Source organism: Empidonax traillii, unplaced genomic scaffold (genome assembly GCF_003031625.1).
Source record: "Empidonax traillii isolate 1590-97213 ecotype Southwest subspecies unplaced genomic scaffold, ASM303162v1 scaffold138:size3245559, whole genome shotgun sequence".
Lineage (NCBI taxonomy): Eukaryota > Metazoa > Chordata > Aves > Passeriformes > Tyrannidae > Empidonax > Empidonax traillii.
The window spans coordinates 1,741,035-1,760,612 of NW_020955331.1; the positions used below are offsets into that span (position 1 = coordinate 1,741,035).

Sequence of the window (19,578 nt, forward strand, 5' to 3'; positions counted from 1 at the left end):
GCAGAAACCAGTGGTTCTGGTCTGGTCCTATGAGGACAACATCCCACACATATTTATAAGGAAGACCCAACTCTCATTCCTGATCCTGATCAAAAGGAAGGGTCTGTCTCTCAGGCACATTAAAACTCTAGGTGTTTAATGGGAGCCTTATTTCCATTGCAAACTTCACATGAACCAGTAAGGTAACAAGAACCTATATTAAGGGAAATGTGCTGCCCCTTGGCCTCTGCAAGGGCTGAGAAAAAAAACACCACGTGCTTCTGTGCAACAGAAAATCTTTATTGGAGTGATATCCAAAGGATCCAGATTTCTGTGCTTGCCCTCCCCTGTGCACACTGACAGGACATGGCAAGGAGCAGCTCTGGCTCAGCAAGCTGAAGCAGGCAACCTGAGCCCTGAGCCCTTCACATCACACCTATCCTGCCTTCCTGTCCCAGGAGCAACCATTAGGTCATCACAGACCTGTCTGTAGGAGGAAACAGGAAACCCAGACTCCACTGTGAGCAACATCTGCAGGGGTGGGCAGAGGCCCAAGCCCAGGGAAGCTGAGTTAGTGCTTGGTGTCCCAGGGGACCTGGTGAGAAGGGGAGAGTGTACAGTGGCAACAGCCTGAATGGCACACACAGGACAGCACAGAAAGTTGGGAAGCATCTTCCAAGTAGAAGACCATGGGAGGTTAAACCTGGAAGGAACAGCAGAGAGTGGCAGTGGGCTACCAGCTCCTGTCACAGTCCCTGTTAGACTTGGCTGTGGTGTGGTCATGGAGGATGGCATCCAAATTAGCAGCACGATGAGAGAACAGAACAAACTCTTAACACATTAATACCCAGCAAGGCAGTTTGGGAAAGGGCTCATCTTCATCCTCCAGTCCTGATGAGCCTTCAGATGCAGTATTTCCAAAAGCAGGCTGGAAAGGGATGCAAGAGAAGGATGTTAGCATCCAAGAGACTTTTTCCAGCTTCCCACTCTGGAAGGGTTTCAAAAGACTCATGTATTGAGAGAGCTGAGGTGTGAAGGCAGCAGTGTGGTTTCTGGGCACATCTCAATTATCAGCTTTGACTTCATATAACAGTTTTAGAAGGTGTTTCCTTTAGTTGTTCATAGTGTGAACATGAGATTTAAATGTTGTTTCCATATTGCTTGATTAAAAGAGTTCCTTTTGCTCTACTTCAGCAATGTCAGGAACCGTTTTTTTACTTCTTGTCTATGGGCTAGCAGTTTTTCTGCCTCAGAGGTGTGTGTGGGGTTTTTCACCTATGGCTGACTGGATGAGCAGGATACTGACTTGGAGAGATTGGATCTGATCCTTGCTTATTTTTTTTTAAAATCCAGTCACTATCACTCTGCTACTAACCATCCTCCAAACAACACTGATCTCTGTGGGATCTTCTAAGAAGACTAGAATAGGGAAGGATGCATATTTTAGTGTTGGAAAAAATAAATAGCTGTATCACCAGCACGAATCCATGAATCCCATGTGGGTCTCCTATTATCAAGTATGAGAAGAGATTTCTACCTTGTTTTTGAAAGCAGAATCTTGGAAGGAAGCTTCTACTGAATCGGCAGTGCTCATGCTGAGACATGAGCTCCTCCCAGACTGGAAGTACTTTAGATGAAGACAGAGATTCTCTGTTTTAATTTCTGTCAAAATCTGATTTAAACCTGGCAAGGGGAAGAAGTTTTATCTATGTTTAAAACTTCCAGGACTGGTGAGGGCATGAATTACATTAGCCAAATTAATGACAGCCTCCAGGGTTGCTTATAAATTGCATATTGCCTAAGGATCACCTAAGCACTTAAGCAAGCCTTGCACAAAGGAATTTTCTCTTGGCTGTCTGGCAGGTTGTCAACTTCCCCATGCACAAAGCATGTGGGCTAAGGGCAGAACTAGCTCTTTTGTTTTTAGGCCAGATCTGTCATCAGTGACTTCTGGTTCACAGTTGCTGCTGCTCATTTGTGGAGGACTCCACGGAAAGCCACTGTGAGCAGCATTGTCCCTGTGCTTGTTGGGGGCAGCCTTGCAGGAACACTGGTACAACAGGCTGCTGAGTGACTGCTTATGGACTGGATAGAGCTTGGAGACCAACTGGGAGACCTACCAGATCTTAGTTTCCTGCGTTCTTGGTTGATTTCCACATCCTTTTTAGCTGCTTCTCAGCAGCAGAAACAAGTGCTCCTTTTTTCTCTGTAGGGAGGCATTGACCTTGGCAGAGGGGAATGCATGCAGTCCACATCTCATTATGCCTTCAGCACTAGCTTTGTGCCCAGAGCAAAGCAACGGGTGCACTGTGGGGACGTGTTCACACAGAACTCACCCCCTCCAGGGCAGGCACTGATTGCTCATATAACCCCATGTTCCTCTGTGAAAAGTGGGACGCGACACCAACTGCCTCCATGAGGTCCTGGTGTGCAGACCCAGTTGTATCTGCCTCGACAGCAGACAGGGTTGGGTACACAGTCCTTCTCACCAGCTGCTAAATCAGCCAGCCATTAACAAGAGAGGGCCAGGACTGCTGGATAAGCTGCCCAACCAGCTGTTTTCCAGCATATTTGGGGCACGTTTACTGTCACTGTCTTTGCTGCAGAAAGGAAGCCCTAGAGATGAGAGTAGACAGGATGGCTGCGAGGCTCTAACGCAAAACCTACCGCGTTTTTTGGGCTGGGATGCTGAGAGACTTTCCAAGGCATAGGCCACCTCTGACCCTTCCTCAGTTGAGAGCTGATCCTTCAACTTCTCCAGCTGTTCAAACAGAAACACAGCAGTAAACAAAAGCCCCATTATGAGGAGCTCCACAGAGTGTTGGCAAGTGAAGGGCAAAGGAGGTACATGTAGACTGGCTGTAACCCCTGTGGAGAGGAGGCTGTAGGATACTGGGCTAAGAGTTAAGACAGGGCTGAGGCAGGTCTCGAGACATCTAGCCACTGCAGCAGAGAGCATTGCTCTTCCATTGCTCTGGATTGTCCCTCCCCTCTCTCCCTCACAGTTCTCACTAGCTTTCCCTGATTATAATGTGGGTAGTCCACCACGTTGGTTCTTCATTCATAGCTACTATTTTCCAGTAGACTGTGAACATCTACAGCCATCATCCTGACTTCTGCTCTGGCAGACTTGCCCCTAGAAAGTCAGAGTTTTACATCTTTCAGTACTGGAGTGAGGGGCTAGCATAGGAGCTGGCAGCCTCCCCTCTGGCATGATGCACCATGATTTTTCGGTCTCAGGTGAAGAGTGCCATGTGGAACCTAACATGACCTCCAGGATCCATGCAAACAGCTGGCCTGAGAAGGAGAGAAAAAGCACTTCCACTTTTCATGGAGTTTGGGGAGTGAGAGCCGTGTCAAGATTGCTGCAGACCTTTCCCTATTCCTGGGCACTGTGTGTAGGATGGGGATGCTCTGTGTGTGTGTGTGTGTATGCACTTTGATCAACCCGGCAGGGTTCTGACCTTAGGTAGGGCCACCTTTACTAGCAAAGAGTCCAGAAAAAAATTCTGTTTTAAGTGGGCAGTGGCTATCCCTCCAACTTCAACCTGTTATTTAATGCAACCAGCTGATACAATGCCTAGGAAGGAAGCATGACCTCCTCTTCCCACTTGCTTTTCTTTTATGGAGATTTCCATTGGTGCTTAATTTTTTCCTGGCTTGGCCTTCACTGGCATTTCATTGGCAACAGAGGCAGGAGCTGCCTCAGCTCTCATTGCACTCTTCTATAGCCTTGTTCTCTTTCTACCTTTTCCAGCTTGTGCAGTTGTTTAGCCCAGGTTCTGCTTTTATAGCCCAGGTTCTCCTTTTCTCTTTGTGCAATACATGCTTACATCATATTATCAGGATGAAGGGCAGCAGGATGCAAAGATGGAAGAATATGGCATAAAGACAGCTTAAACAATCCTTTATCTATTCATACATGCATGCCTTTACGTGTCAGTGCATTTGCTTTTCTCACCTGTTCAAGCTCTTCAAATTTCTTTGCCAACTCCCAGTCTGCAAGAGGGGAGAGAGTAATGTCAGTATCTGCATTGCCTCCTGAAGCTCAAATTAAAAACCTTTCCTCATTTGTCCTCTCCAGGGGTTGACAAGAAAAGACCTAGTTATCATTTAATTCCTACTAGTGATCTCCAAATGAATGACAGCAGAAACTGACAGAAAAGTAGGTCTTCTCTGCTGAATCCTACTGGACTTTATCCTAATTCTCCATTACGAGGGAGGCTTCTTTGCTGTTCACCAGGCCATAGGGGAATTGGCCCAATGAGGTCACTTACCGTGTGACACCAACTCAGGTGAACCTCTTTGCTGCTTTTTAATTTTATCCTGCTAACAGCAAACCTCTAATGCAGGCTTTTCTGCCACTGGCCTTTATAGGAAATTTAATGGCTTCCTTTAGGACTATTTTATGCTCACATCACCCATGCAGGCAGAAGTCAGAACACACAAAGTTACCCAAACAGAACTTACTGCTTTATAAATCAGCAAAGAGCTAGCAGAGTGGAGCAACAGGAAAAGTCACATAGCAGTAAGAGCACGGATTCCACGCCTCTAAATGTTGGGGGAGCACAAGGACCTGGGGACCAGCTTCATAGATCAGACTTAGAGATCTCAATGTTAATCAGTACTGTACTACTGTCAAAAAAAACATGCAGGTGGATGAATGAACTGCCCTGAGACATCCTGTTCAGAAGGAGGAGAGAATTTGGTGCCTGGAAACAGGATTTAAAATCTCCAGCTGAATTGGGACTGGCCTGGACTAACAATAGGGAAAGCTGCAGGGATGGGGGTTTCAGTCTCACTACTCTTGAGGACTGAGGTACCTCATTCTACACTCAAACTGATGTCAAAACCATTTAATTTTTTTAACAAGATACATGAGCTCATTTAAAGCTGAGTGACTGGCTGCAGTAGTCCTCCTGGGAGGGGAACCCAAAGTGATCAGCTGGTTTTAAGTGCTAGTTTGGGAAAAATGCACTAAAATAAGCAGAAGAGCCAGGAAAGAGCTAAAGAATATCTCTGCTGGGCCCCATAAGCAAGCCAAAAAACAGCCCTGTAGCTGCCTCTTTTGTCTGCTCTTAATGTGGCACCAGGCATTGGTCTGGATTGTCAAGGGGATTTAGGACATAATTCCCCTTGATTTCAGATTTCAGATAAGACTTCAACTCACAAACACATTGCCAGACTTGTTTTGGTGTTTTTTTTTTTTTTATTATTGTTTGAGACTGAGCAGGAGGGTTACAAGAAAGAGTTGACTGCCTTCTTGGTTTCTGCTTCAAGAAGGAAACCATTTTGTTGAAAAATCCAGAATATTTTCAGACAGATACTTAACTGCCAGTAAAAGCAGCAGTTCCTAAGCAAAACCATTACATCAGGACTCAGTTTGAGAGATGTGATGGGGATGGGGGTGAGAGTCAGGAGGTGTGGGCTCTGTTCCTGGAACTGTAAGCAATGACCTCGGTCAGATTCCTCCCAAGTATTTCTTTGCATATCCATAAGGTAGAGAGAGACATCCTGGCATATCTATAAGTCAAAAGTGCCACTTAAGAGATGTTGTTGTTGTTGTTGTTATTATTATAGACATTTTTACCTCTTTCAGAGTTTTAAGTGCCTATTTTGGCTTGACTTTCTGAAAACTGTAAGTTTGGCCAGTGACTGCAATGAATAGAAAATGAACAGCGGTCGAAATTTGGAACAGATTATCTCAGGCAGGAAGAAGGAAGTTAATTTATGGATGAAGCCTTGAGAAACTGCCTGCTGTAAATCCTCTGTCTGTGCTCTGCTCAGAGATTCATTATATTCAATTGTCTGGCATAAAATGCAGCCTTTCCTCCAGGAGTAATAAGTGCAATAATCCATAAACCTATCATAAAAATGTTATTTCTTGAATGCATCCTCTTTGCAAGAAGATGCCTTCGTTAGTATAAGGACTTGATTTATTTGTGTTTGTTTATTTATTTGTCCTAGGCTTGTTTAACCACTGCCTTGCTGCATTAACAAGCATCTGGGGAAGAGCACTGAGTGAACTTGACGAATGGATTTTCATAACAAAATATTTTCTGGGCCCTGCTCTCAGCTGTTTTCACAGCGAAGGGCAGCTTCCTGCTCTGAGACCACCACATCCAGCTCCAACCCTCCCCTGGGTGCAGTGGCCATGGGAATAGCTAACCTCTGTAATCCATTTGGTGCCCAATGTCAGGGAAAGCCCAAGTTTCTCTTCAGCAGGTTTGAGTTTAGCCACATGGTGGCTTTAAATTTGGTGTCTGTTCACAGAGCACAAACAGGAAAACTTCCCCATAGCCTGTCTTCAGTGTCTCCACTGTGTGGGGGAAGCCCATTGTCTCAACCTCTTCCAGCAGTAGCAGAGGGCTTAGGCCCAGGCAGGAGCTCCCACTGCTCTTGTCCCAGCCTACACCTGACCCCAAGGGATCTCGCCGACACAATCTCAGCAAAATTTCGGTGCCACCCCATTGCCCCACGTGTTCACAAGGTGCTGCTGGTTTCAGCAAGATGCTGAGCTGTCTCTCAAAAGCCCATGGGGCTGTGTGGGGTGTGGGTGGAGAGGTGGCTCCCAAAGCTGGCCCATAGCCCAGGCACTGAACACAGTGTCTCAGGGATATCAGGGGCACAGGGACTCAGAATCTCTTCTTGTTATTACTTATGTACACACAGAGTGTCTCTTGCCAGTACAATGTTAAGTGTCTGAGGATGTAGGAAATGTGTTTTTTGGCATTGCAAAAGCAGGTCCGGGAGCCCCATGAGGGAGAACATCTGACATGTAGGCACCATACTGGGTGCTTCTGCTTTCTGAGCAGTTGGTATTTCTGAGGAACCTGAGAATCAGGTTTTTTGCGTTTATGCACACACAGATTCAAAAAGTGGAGATCTCCCATTCCCTTTGCTTACCAATATTTTCTGGCCTCCGCCATGCAAATTTCTTATTAAGAAGCAGATTCAGCAGTGTGTCCTCGTGATTTGTGTCTTCTCTCTCTGGAAGCACTCGGTTCTCTGCAGCACATAAAACACATCTTTCTAAATCTCATCAAATTAAGAATCAATTAATCAATTGATTCAATTAATCTCTTAATCACATTAAGCAGGCTAAGGAGTGGAAGGAAAATGTCTCCTGTCAGCACTCATGAGGGTAGAAGATGCTCAGGGGAAAAGGAAGGTGTGTGAGCACAGAATAAAAGGTCCAGGCAGTGAGGGCTGTGCAGTGAAAGGGTGTGTGGGATGTGGAGCCCTCCCTTCCAGCCCCGGGCTGCTGGCCAGTTTCTGTGCAGCTTCATCAGCATGGCTGGCTGCAGAGAGCTGGAGACATCACCTTCATTTAGACAGTCCCAACCTCTTCTGAAAGGCAGATATAATGGATGCCTCTGCAAAGCCAGATAAGCAACCCACAAGGTCCTCTCTTCTCAAAATTGCAGGTGTTCCCCCCACTTACACCATGCACCTCCCAGAGCCGATAGAGGTGGGAACTGACTTCTCATGAGGCTGATGTGTGGGTACCACAGCTGAAAAGCCCTGAAGCCCCACAGCCCAGTCTTGCACTCACACAGCCTGCTCTATCTGACTGCCAACAATACTGCAGGATTCCTCCTGAACCAACTGTGGAGGAGCTTAAAGCAAGACCATGCAGAATTTTTCTGTTTTCCAGGAAAAACTTCCCCAAGCTGCTGTTCTAAAGCAATTTGGACATCTCTAGGAGGCCCCTTTAGGGAGCTTTCTCAGTGGTTTTACTTTAGTGGTTGTGGCTATGCCCTCAAATGAATGGTTGCGAAGGGCAAGGGTTTGGCAGAAACCAACAGGCACAGGATGGGACTAATCGGTGCCCTGAAGAGACCCTCCCAGCTCTGCTCAACAGATTTCCAGAGTCATCTGAGACTAAAATGTTGCACTGATTTTTCATAATGACAGAATAAGAGCCAGACATTATAGGCAGAGTGACCATTCCACAAAATCTTTGGTCTGAACACCCCTGCTCCACACCAAGACCCTACAAAGCCCTAGAAGGTGCCTACAGAATCCACGGAAAATACCAAGAAATTATACGGAAAGGCTTATTTTCTCTTCTGCCAGGATCATTAGGACTTCATCTCAATAGCTTCAGGGTGGTAAGAAAGGAGAAGACACTCTTGAATAGCCATCAGCCCTACAGAGCTCTGAGGGAATGAATGCAATTATTTTTGATACACATGAGGCAAAACATTACACCAGGTGAGCCTGAAGGATGCTCAAGAGTATATGGGAATCAGCTCTCTTAGCTGAAGTCACATAAATCTGCAGAAGCAGAGGGATGCTGGACAAAGGGTGCTCCAGGTATTTGGCCAGACCCAACCCTGCCTCACGCTGCGGCTGAAGCCTCTGGCCCCGACTGATCTCTAGAAATAAACCCAAGGGAGTGAACAAAGCTACACGCTGTGTAAAACTTGCAGTCAGCACGGAGTGCTATAAACCTTGTTCTTAAGTCTGAAAGACAGTTATAATTTTAAAATACCTACTTTTACTTGCTCAGGGGATTTGCTACAGGAAAAAAACACACCCTATAAACACTCTAGGAAAAGCTAAACACAAGCAGTATTTAGATAGCTTGGCCTTGGGAATATTTTGGTTGTCATTACAAAAATAAATAGGTGATATAAGATGAAAAAACATTTGAAAAGCAATGTTATTTTCAAGGCTAAATTTAGCTGCTCATTCTTTTTTCACTGCCAAGTCTCTTTAAGAAAGAACATTAATGATTGACGTTTCCCTGCAGTATAAGTTCAAGCTAAGACTAATTTAAATTATGGGAGAAGAACATATAAAAAGAAGTTCTATGAAGAAAAAAAAGTTCAGCAGCACCCTATTACTGACATTTATGAGCTGTCAAATCTCATATGGTACATACTTGAATTGCTACTCTCTGATATTTTAATGTTTTTCTTTGGAGATTTTTTTTATTGGAGACAGCGAGCTACCCTTACCAGATTTCTCTAGATCTGATATTTTCACTCATTAGCAGAATGTGTCATGCAACCAACTGCAGATTAGAAGAACAGCTTTAGCTCATGCTGATATGAACAAGTCTCTCGGTAGCACCCATGTTAATTGATTGTTTAGTATAGCCCGAGGTTTATTTTGTTTCCTTTCCCATGTAAGCGAGTGTTGCATTGGCCATGGCAAGCAGCAAAGCAAAAGCATAACCACCTACCTGTGTCATGTAGCCTGTATTCCAGCTTACCTTGTAGTAAAAAAGGTTCTCCATGTGTGGATGGGACACACAGAGTCATGGTCAGGATGGTTAGCACTCCAAGACACAGCTGGACAGACCACATCTTGTCCACGTTCCCACTGCCCAGAAGCATTCTTCCTTCAGGCACGGTGGAGGACTTCAATGCAACCCAGCGCCAGATGAGCTCACTTTTAAGAGGCAGTGGATGTGCCGTGATTGCAAATGGCCTTTGGAGGAGGGGAGAAAAATATCTCTTGAGATATAATTCAACCTGTCAATATGATTCACTCCTTTGGGAGTGGACAGAACAACCCAGTAACATATGTCAGATGGAACCTGTTCAGTATATCTCATATCAGACTGATCTAATGAATTCTGATGTTCCCACAGGCATGCACTGTTCACGCACGTTGATATGCATTCCATACATACGTACATTAAAAATATTTTTTCAGGGCTGCTGCTTTAATGGAGTTCAGACATGAGGACTCCCACGTTAGCAAGGAAGATTTGTCTAATGTACAAGTTGCCGTATTTTCCCAGTTTGGACAGAATCAGGCTAATGGGATTTTGTAATTTATCATCTCACTTCCTAGCTCCTATATTAATTAATGTGAGATATAATGAGTGCTGAAGTGGTGGGAAACAGAGGGGTAGAGCTCTTTTCATTTAACTGATTGGAGGATGTCGAGTGTGTCTTGCTCACTGTGACTTACGGCTTCGTCAACGGGAAAGGCATCACACCCTATTTTGGGATTATTTTGAGTGGGGGAGTGCAGATTTGGCAGTGATGTGGAATACGTCAAGGATGGGCAAGTGTATTCAGTTTTTTTCTTGGGGAAAAAAAAGAAGTGGAAGGTCAGATGCTGGTTCTGGCTACATAGCCTTATTTTATAATTTTAGAACAAATTGTAGAGCCACATTGTACGTATTCCATGTCCTCTCAGGTCATGACTACGTTTTAGTTTGACTTCCGTTTGTTGCTTATCCATCACTACTGATCAGGGACCTGCTACAACTTTTCTATTACCACCTTACCAAGAAAAAGTTGTAATAGTAACAGCACTAAATTGTGTTCTTCACTTCTGCTTTTCATGCAGAACTGAATCATCTGTACTTGCCATGGTTTAACCCCAGCCAGCAACTAAGCACAAGACAGCCGCTAGCTCACTCCCCCCGTGGTGGGATGGGGAAGAGGATCAGGCCAAGCTCTGACTTGTACATACACTCCTAGTGACTCACTGTGTGTGCTTTTTTGACACCACGTCATGCCAGATTACCCAACATAGCTTCATCTAATGGTACCTGCACTTCATCTTAGTATCATTTCCATGTTTGGGCTTTTGGCTTCTGGTCCCCTGCTCTCCCTACAACTTGCTCTGTGCCTTGGATAGGTACAGAATGACTAGCCTTTTAATAACCCTTGTAATATTTTATTATTTGATATATTATTAATAAAAATATAGAGGGAGAGGCTTAGAGTTTTTGCAAGACATGTCTATACTAATGAATGTGATGCTTCTATTAATGAATACTTCTCTATTGAGAAAATATTCCAATATTGCCTTGATACAGATACTGGGTTTTTCCAGATAATTCAGAATCCACAAATCTCTGACTGTTTTTTCCTACCCTTGGCTATAAGATCTCATGGGCTATTGGCAGGCTCTTTCAGGAAGATGAGTTATTCCTGGGATTTCCTCTTTCACTGCATTGAAACTTCAGTTTTGGATCATTGCAATGTTCAGCCCCCAAAGCAACTCAGACCTTTCAAATGAAGGCTCTGGTGAAGGTGAGGAACTGCCATGCTACATTTACATATGAGAAGGAAGATTACTGAAAGCTGTGAGGAGTGGATGCTCTCATTGGAGGGGCTGGTGGATAGACGTCTGGCAGCTGCTGCCAAGCACTGGTGGAATTTTTGCATTTTTTTGAAGTTATGAGATGGTTAATTTGCAGTGTTGGGCTTCTCTAAGATTTCTACCTGGGAAATTCCTCTGCCCATTTGTCCAGATGCTGGAAATACTATTACATTTTGTTCTTATGTATTTTATTCTCAACAGGAAAACAACATAGTCTCCATATTCTTCCTACTACTTCACTCAGCGATAATGTCTTCTACATGCTCCACTGAGTACTTGTGTCTGGAGTTCAAGGATAATGAGAACATGAAGATGCGAGTTCCATCTCTACCTCACAAGTCCTGTTCTGTTTTAGCCTCACCATGTAGAAGTTTCTCTTTCCACAGAGCTATGCAGACAAAGTCAGCCAATCCAGATGGCAGGAATAGAGAAAACTTGGCCCAAGCAGATGCCACCAACTTCAGCTGCACCAGCCCTGAGCATGAGAGAGATGAATAACTGTGTCAGGGCCCAGAGAGTGTTAATAGTCTTGATTATCCTCAGCTGGGGCCTCACCACCCTCTCTGCCCATCAGCTCAGGAGCCCCATTTAAGCTCAGCCCTGATCCACTTCTGTTTTTCCCTGAGCTGTGCTGGTCTGGGGCTCAGCTATCTTTGCCTGCACATGGTCCCTGCTGATCTGGACCCAGACCTGCAAGTTGACTTCCCTGCTTGACCTCAGATATGCCCCATCTCTGTGGACTGTCTGATGTTCACTGAGCTGTTTGTTCTTGACTACTGTCATCAGGCCTGATTCTGGCTGGTGTACTGACTTCCATCTTGACCCGGGACCTGGCTCATCATCATGGGCTTCCCTGATCAGGGGGGCTCTTGACTGAATTTGGCTGCAGTCTTTGATCTTGCCCTGCTTATCCATCTTGGGACGGGTCCCTGTCTTGCTGTCAGCACCACTTCACTTGGCTCCCTGTTCCCTCTGACATCACCTTCCTCAAAAAATTCAGCTTCTCTCTGTGCACAGACTCTTCTGCCAGGTGGATTTTGGAGTGATGAAGGCTTTCAGGTATGTTATATAAAATCCCAGTTTCTCTGAAGTTACTCTGAGCTTTGCCACTAGCTCTAATGAAACTAGGGCTGTCTCTAGAAGAGATGCAGCCCCAAATAACCTAACCTGAGTTTAATCCCACTGTTTCAGAGCAAGTCTCAGATAGATGGAATTCAGTGTGGGGTTTGAGTGACTTGTAGGAGGCAGTGTTGAGCTGCTGAAAACGGAAAATAAAAAGGCTATTTTACAGAGCTAGCTTGGAGTGGCAGGTTTCCAGACCACTTTGTATGCTGTACATTTGGGGTTTGGAGAGAGAGAGGGAGAATATTCTTTTCTTTTTCAGAGCTTCCTGAGGGCACATAAAAACACCACATGCATCATGTATTCCAGGTGAGCCTCATCAGCATCCACAGGCTTTGTCATGGTCTTATGGTCTCCACTTAACCATAGCTTGTTTTGTCCAAAGGAAACAAATTGCTGAGGGAGGGCCTGTCAGGGAAGTGTCTTTACTAAAGACTGGGAGAAAGTATATATGAACTGTTACTCAACCTTTGCCCCAAAGATGGGACTTGGCTGTAACTAGTTAGTCTCAGGTGGTAGAGACAGAGTTTCATACTGTGTGGTATGTATGGGGAGATTTCATGCATCTGTTTTCTTGCCTAGAATGTTCCTAATAATAAGATGAGGGTGGGGAATTAGATTTGGAAATGGGGAGTGGACATGCCCTGTAGAGGGAAAGACAGAATGAGGGCTTGCAAGTGCCATCAAATCAGGGAGAAGTTGGTGAGCTTTATAGCTGGCAAGAAAAGGCTGCTGCATGCACAGTAGGGGTGAAATGAACTTCCTACACAGTGTCAGAAAGGCAGGAGTCATCTTGCTCCCCATCCTTGGCAGTGACTTAGTGTACTCCCTCTCCCACCACATGCCCCTATCACTTCTGTCTATTTACATATGCAACAAGCTGTTTCCATCTTCTGTGGCTAAGTCCTTTCTCTCTTCCTTAGTGTCTGCCTTCCTTGCTTGCATCACCATTGTAGACTTTTCCCCATTTGTCTCTTCTGTCTATATTCCTATGGCATCTATCTGCTCCTCTGAGTCTCCAACCGTGCTTCACCTGGTAGGAACCAGAGGAGAAGGTATTGAAATGCCTGTCCTCTTCACCTTTCATCTATGTATTTAATGTCTGATTTCTCCTCTGCCTGAGTCACCTCTACCCTGGGGCAAACTTGGGAGAACAAAGCACACTCCAGTCTGTTATTTAAAGCACCACTGGAAGGTGTTCAGATACTCTGCTGATGTGTGGTACAAAGTCCCTGACAGGGCAACTTGACTGCAGAAAGGAAATAAAATATTGTGCTCATAAGCCAGGAGAGTAGTCCCCCTCACAGCTCCCTGAAAGGAGGGAGTGCATAACAGGGAGGGAGATGTTGTTATAAAATGAGATTCTCTATTCCTTAGGGTACTGTTAAAACCAGTCAATATTTATGAAGCTTTTAGTCTGACTCATACAATTCGTTCCCCCTTCTACATGCTTGTCTTTGGGACTCAGCTGTTGCTTGGCCCGTTACTGACATAAAATTATATGCTGTGGTTTAACTGTGTCTTTGCTTAGAGAAAGAAAAGGGAAAGGTCCAAGGTAGAGTGTAGAGCAGCTCAAGCTTCCACCTCACTTCAGGCAACCAAGGGCCACAAAAATGAAAGCATCACCAGCTCCTATCGGATGGGCATTGTACTACAGAGAACAAGTTCCTCAAGGTCAAGGCAGTGGAGGATAAGAAGCGCAGCTGGGCTGCCTTGCCTGGCTTTCAAATCCACATTGAGGTCTGTCAGGAAACCATCCAACTTCTCAGAGAGCAAGTCAGCTCCAAAATATCTTCCTGGAGGGAGGGACTGAAAGAGTAAATCAGGAATGTAAAGGCGTTGGCTGTGGGATGAGGCAGTCTGTGGAGAAAAAGTAGGGAACAGAGGAAGTTGTGGTACCATTTTCACCTCTGCCTCATAATCCTGAGCTTAAGTTCCTGCTCCAGATTCAGCATCGTGTCCCTACTGAGTGGGGTTACTTGGTTGAGGTTCCTGGTGAGGAGAAATATAGAGGCAATATAGAAACCTTTTCTGCTCTAAAATGTGCCATGACCTGCTGATGTGAAAGACATTTCCAGTGATGCTCCTGAATGGTAAATATTGGTGTGGCTGTTGAAGGACTAACCTGACCCCCATGCCATGACAGTGCCCTGAAGAGGTGTGGTCTGGAATGACCTGGTTATACCATAAAATTTACCCCGAGCTCAACTCCCCTGTGTTCTGACTCACTTTCTGCAAGGCCTGAGTTCATTTGGGATGATGAATTTAGCTTGTGCCTGTATTACTTTGAGTAACATGGTCAAAAAGACAAGGCTGGGTAATTGCCTGCTAAAAATGCTGGTTGAGGCACTTTTAAGGTTGTAGATGTCAATTCTATCTGCTAATAGTGCCAACTTTCATACTGTTGTTCCCCTTTCTCACTCTTCCTGTTCTCAGTTACCATCTGGGTTTTTTGGCTTATTGAGAAATGTTGCCCACTTTTTCTGGAAAACTATCACTAAAGGGAGGCTTGAAGGATACATAGATCTGTTGTGTTTTGGTGAAACTTGTCCAGATAATGATAAACCCTGCCTTTTGGAGAGCCTGTCTTTTTACCTAGCTTTTCATTTGCACCCCGAGCTGCTAAGAATCCATGAGACTTCTGCATATGCAAAAGAGTGTTTTGTTGAGTGAACACCACTGCTTTTTGAGGGCAGACTTGCATATACAAAATCATGACTTGAAACAAGGACTCCAGCTGAAGCTGTAGGACATATCCCTCCCTCACCTTTTGGCCTGCTTGCCACCCTGAAGCTTAGGGAAAAAAAGGTGGAACAAGTGGTAACAGGAATTTTTTGTGAGGTTATTTTTTTTTTTTTTTAATCCAGAAAAGGATGGGCAGGTGCAATCATACCAGGTGATTTGTTTAGGTAGAGCTAGAAATTTTTCAAAGTGGAATATAGCGAAGTCACTGCTAGGCAAGAACTGTAGTGTCTTCAGGCCCCATCAAACTCCCTCTTACAAAATCAGCGTGTTGTGGTTCCATCCAGGTGGTAGTGACTGTGTAGCTGAGAATGGCCCAGGTGCTTCACCACTACCTACCACATTGTTAGGATTCTTGTGGGCCTGCAAGCAGCTCCCTGTGGAGCACCAAGTGACTAACATTATTTGGGTGGGTTCTGTTCTTTTGAGATAAGCATAAGGAAAGAATGAAAATGAGGAAGAAAAATATAGGAAATGCACCACTTTCAATATTACTTCTCTTTAAAGGAAACTTTTGGAATGCATACCTGACTTCAGATTGCAAAGGTTTACTCTCCAACTTGACAGTCAACAAAAGCTCTTGCTCTGTAAAGGGATGGCTTATGATTTTCCTAGTGCCCCTTGTTATGTTACATATAAGCACAAGTTTAGTTTCCTCTTTGCTCATTCTTTGCAATCACCCCATTCACTACCCCTGGTGAGCTTTATAATACCTTAATCCTTGCAGGTTTCTGCTCTCCTTGTTCTTCAGGAAGCCTGAATTCCCACGAGCACCATTCAGCTACCTATGGAAATTACACACCTGCTTCTTGGTGCTCTTTGCCAATGCTGTAATGTTTGCTTCCTCTCATCCAGCTCTTCTGGCACAAGACTTCAAACCTCTCTTGAAGTGTTTTAGCTTAGAAATGCAGGGAGGTTAATGTCTGAAGTGTTATTCTTTTTCCCCAATTGTTTTCCCCCTGCATCCCTACATCACCTGCCTCCCTCCCTTGGAGCAGCAGCATCCCTGCCCCAGGGTGGGGGTAAATCCTATTTGAGCCCCAAAACCTTGATTTTTATTTATCACAAGGGGAATAATGTGCTTGCATCCTTTAGGCTTCCTGGAGATAGAATGGAGTCCTGTGCTTGGTTTTATACAAGGAATTTGACTTTGGAGAGAAAAACAAAGGTCCATATCGCCAGGAAGGGCATCACTGCTGATCTGCAGTTATGGACGTGGGCTTTTGTGGCACCTGATAACAAGAGAGACCTAGAACCACTTTTTTTCCATCCTTTTGCATTGACCATTAATGGATGCACATGTTCCTGCCTGGGATTAATAGATGCACACGGTCATTATCCTGTGTCTATTCCGACAGCAGCCTCATCAGTTGGAAGTCAGCTTTGCCACCATGAAGGAAATTTTAACAAAGACTGTTCTGTTGAAAGTGAACATCTTGATGAGGCTTAATTTATTTCACAGTTGTTGTTATCCTGTTGACCTAAAATGACAGCAGGAGACTTGGAGAGGTGCCCAGTTTATTTAAGAAGTAAGAACAAAACTGTTTCTCCCTGCCTGGAGAAAGAGCTTAGCAGCATAGAGCACTCCTAGCTCCTAGTCCCAGTGCTCTGCCTGGCAGCACTTGCTCCTCAAAGCTCACTGTGGCTTTTCTGAGGGCCAATCCAGACTGTGTTGCTTTTGTCTGTTTTTAACAGTTCCAGCCTCTACTTTGCACATTCTTTCAGGAGTGTTTTCAGTGCTGTGAAAGCTGGGAAAGTGTTCTGTGATGCACCAGCATTACAATCTGGGTTTACTCCAGTTTAGGGGCAGGATCAGATGCCTGGATGCAGATAGGGAAAGTGCCCAGTTCTGGAGCTCCCTGGTGTTTTAACACTTGTGTGGTGGCACAGTCCTAGCTGCAGTGCCATCTCTGAGCCCCTGCCCACAGCTGTCTGATGGAGCACACTCCTCACAGATCGTGGCGTGCCTGGTATATGGGGTCTGTCATGGAGAATAGTTACTGGAAAGCACAGAGCCCAACAAGGCACACAGTGCAAGGACAAGAGTCCAGGGTCCCAGTCTGCAGCAAGGACAAGTCCACCTGGATACAAAGAGAAAAATTACTGTGAGAGGCGGTGTGATCTCTAGCCTTGGAGATTTTCAAAACTCACCTGGGCAAGGCACTGAGTAACCTCATCAGATTTTGAAGCCAGTCATGCTTTGAATAGGGGGTAGGTTTAGAGCCCCGAAAATTGTCTTCTAAGTGAAATTATTTCATGAGAGAAGAGTTAAAGACGTGTGCTGTGCATTTCAGCTCAAATTCTGCATTTGTCATGGGAAATGATATGGGCTTACCTTCCAACAGAAGCACCTGTGAGAATAAGTACCTGCTTTTATAAAAGATTGAAGAGTCATTGTCTTCTTACCTTAAATAAAAGAAAGCAGATCATCTTCCCAGCTTTATTTGGATTCACCTACCCACTGCAACATGTACCATTTGTCAAGCTGTACAATTTGCACAGGAAAAGCTGATGTCAATCCAGCAGAACAAACACCTTCCATGCTTTTTGCCTAGAAGCAGCAGCTTATAATAGACACAATTGAGAGTTGGGAGGGTGATTTGTGATCAGCCACACTGGGGAGACCTTTGGGAGCATAAGATGTGATGCTGCTGCAGTACTAGTATTACATCAATAACTTGTTTCTTGGTTTCTGTTTGATTCCATCTCATCCTCAGTCCTTCTGTGGTCATTTTTTGATCTTCTATAATCCTCAAGTTATTTATACCTTCTTTCAGTCTCAGAGATTTCATCTGAGTACATCTCTCAAAAATCAAGCTAAGATGAGAGGGAAGTCTGATGTCAAGAAGGCAAAGAAAAATACTTTGGTGTGTAGCACACTAGCTTAGGGAACAGTGTTGATAGTTGAACTTGTGTTACCCCTCCCAGAAGCCAGTTCCATCATTTCTGTGCTCTGACAGCTAGAGATGCTTCCCTTATTTCCAGCACCAAGAACTTAACGTCACTTATGTTGACTCCCCGTTGTTGCCTTATGTTCTTGCAGAGCTCACCATCCAGTAGCTATGACTGAGCTTCAGCACATCGTGCAAGAACAAATACATTTGCATTATTAAGAGAGCTACAGGAAGGTATGAGTACCCATAATTTGTATAGTAGAAACCTGAACTCAGGAACTACTCTGCTGTAACTCTGTGCATCAGGTACCAGATCTTGCTTTAGTGTAGCTACACGCAGCCAGGAACACAGTGTGCCCCATAACAGCAGCTAAAGTCACATCAGTCCAACATGGTATTTCTTGAATGCAGTGCAGATTATGACTAATTTATGTTGATGGTTTTGTCCCTAGACAGACAACTTAATATGATACAAATTCATTACTGAAGACTAAAGCAAAGAGCTGTGTTTGTGGAGTAAAGTGCACAATCACTGGAATGGACAGCTTTAAAGCTTTGTTCATAAATGCAAGGTCTTAAAGGTGGCTCTGTTTCATTAAAGCTGCTGTGCAAATGTGAATGCTCCAGGATTTCAGCTTCTATTGGTTTGATTTGAATATTTTCAGAGAGAAGAATTCAGGAGAGAAAAGCAGGAGAAAACCGTATTCCAGATTTGGAAAGCTGTGACCTGTGTCAGGTCAGTACATTCTGTGCCAATTCTCCTGTATATTCCTGGTTTCTTGGCTTTTTCTTTAGTCCTTATTTTTGTACAATAATAAATCTTATTAAGTGAGCAAAAAGCTTGATTAGTAAAAGGTGAATACAGAGGAATACACTGAATTCAGAAAACTCTAATTTAGGAGAAGCTAGAAATGGACTTTCAGACCCTTCCTTAGTACAGAGCTGGCTGTAACCACGGGGATTATTTGCAAGAAGTCCAGTTGTATTGCTTGTGTGAATGGTGCAGAGGGATTAGAGGAAGGAACAGGGCAGAGCTGAGACTGTGACAGGAGATAATCTACATGAGCTGCCCCTTGGAGGGGCAAGACCCTGAGACTAATCCCCATCTGTGTAGTGTGGGTCATCCATGCACTGTTCATGTCTCAGTGAGTGAGTACTCTGGCCTTCTAGGCAGAAGGCTCATCAGCTCTCAGTGTGTCAGCACAGAGGAGAGGCGTGCTAGGTGTGTGTACGTGAGAAAGGACACTTCATGAGATGTCCTGCTTACCAAACCTGATTTCCTTTTATGACAGGGTAACCCACCTAGTTGATCAAAGGAAGCCAGTAGATGTAATCTTTTTGGATTTCAGTAAAGCTTTTGATACTGTCTCTCACCATATCCTTCTGGACAAGCTGTCCAGCACAGAGATGAATAAATGCATCGTGCAGTGGGTGAGACTCAGGGGAAACCTCATTGCAGTTACAACTTCCTCGGGGAGCCCCTGGTGGTCTAGGGGGTAAAGGTGCTGCACTGTCACCGCTGAGACCTGGGTTCGATTCCCGGTCAGGGCCCCTCCCCGGGCAGATGGAGCTCGTTAGCCCTGTAAGGCAATCCATCTACGTCCTGAGGACCTCGCTGCCACCGTCCAAGCTCGCTTGGCCCCGGCAGATGAACCTCAGGATTAAAGGGTGGGCTCAGTTCCGCGCACACTGTGTCTCACCTAAAAAATCCAATGTGCAGGCTGGAAGGTGGAAAGACCTTCCCCGGTTCTTCGTTCACGAAGAC

General features: G+C 44.8%; 1 protein-coding gene across 1 annotated transcript; it reads right to left on the minus strand.

Moving 5' to 3' along the window:
- Nucleotides 1–295: 295 nt before the first annotated feature.
- On the minus strand, nucleotides 296–17,371 carry UTS2B (urotensin 2B). Its single transcript, XM_027884082.1, has 6 exons — nucleotides 17,326–17,371; nucleotides 9,203–9,420; nucleotides 6,886–6,987; nucleotides 3,941–3,978; nucleotides 2,647–2,740; nucleotides 296–907 (listed from the first exon to the last, which is right to left on the minus strand). The coding sequence occupies exons 2-6, from the start codon at nucleotides 9,324–9,326 to the stop codon at nucleotides 882–884; spliced, it is 384 nt and encodes a 127-aa protein (XP_027739883.1). The 5' UTR covers nucleotides 9,327–9,420; nucleotides 17,326–17,371; the 3' UTR covers nucleotides 296–881.
- Nucleotides 17,372–19,578: the final 2,207 nt, after the last annotated feature.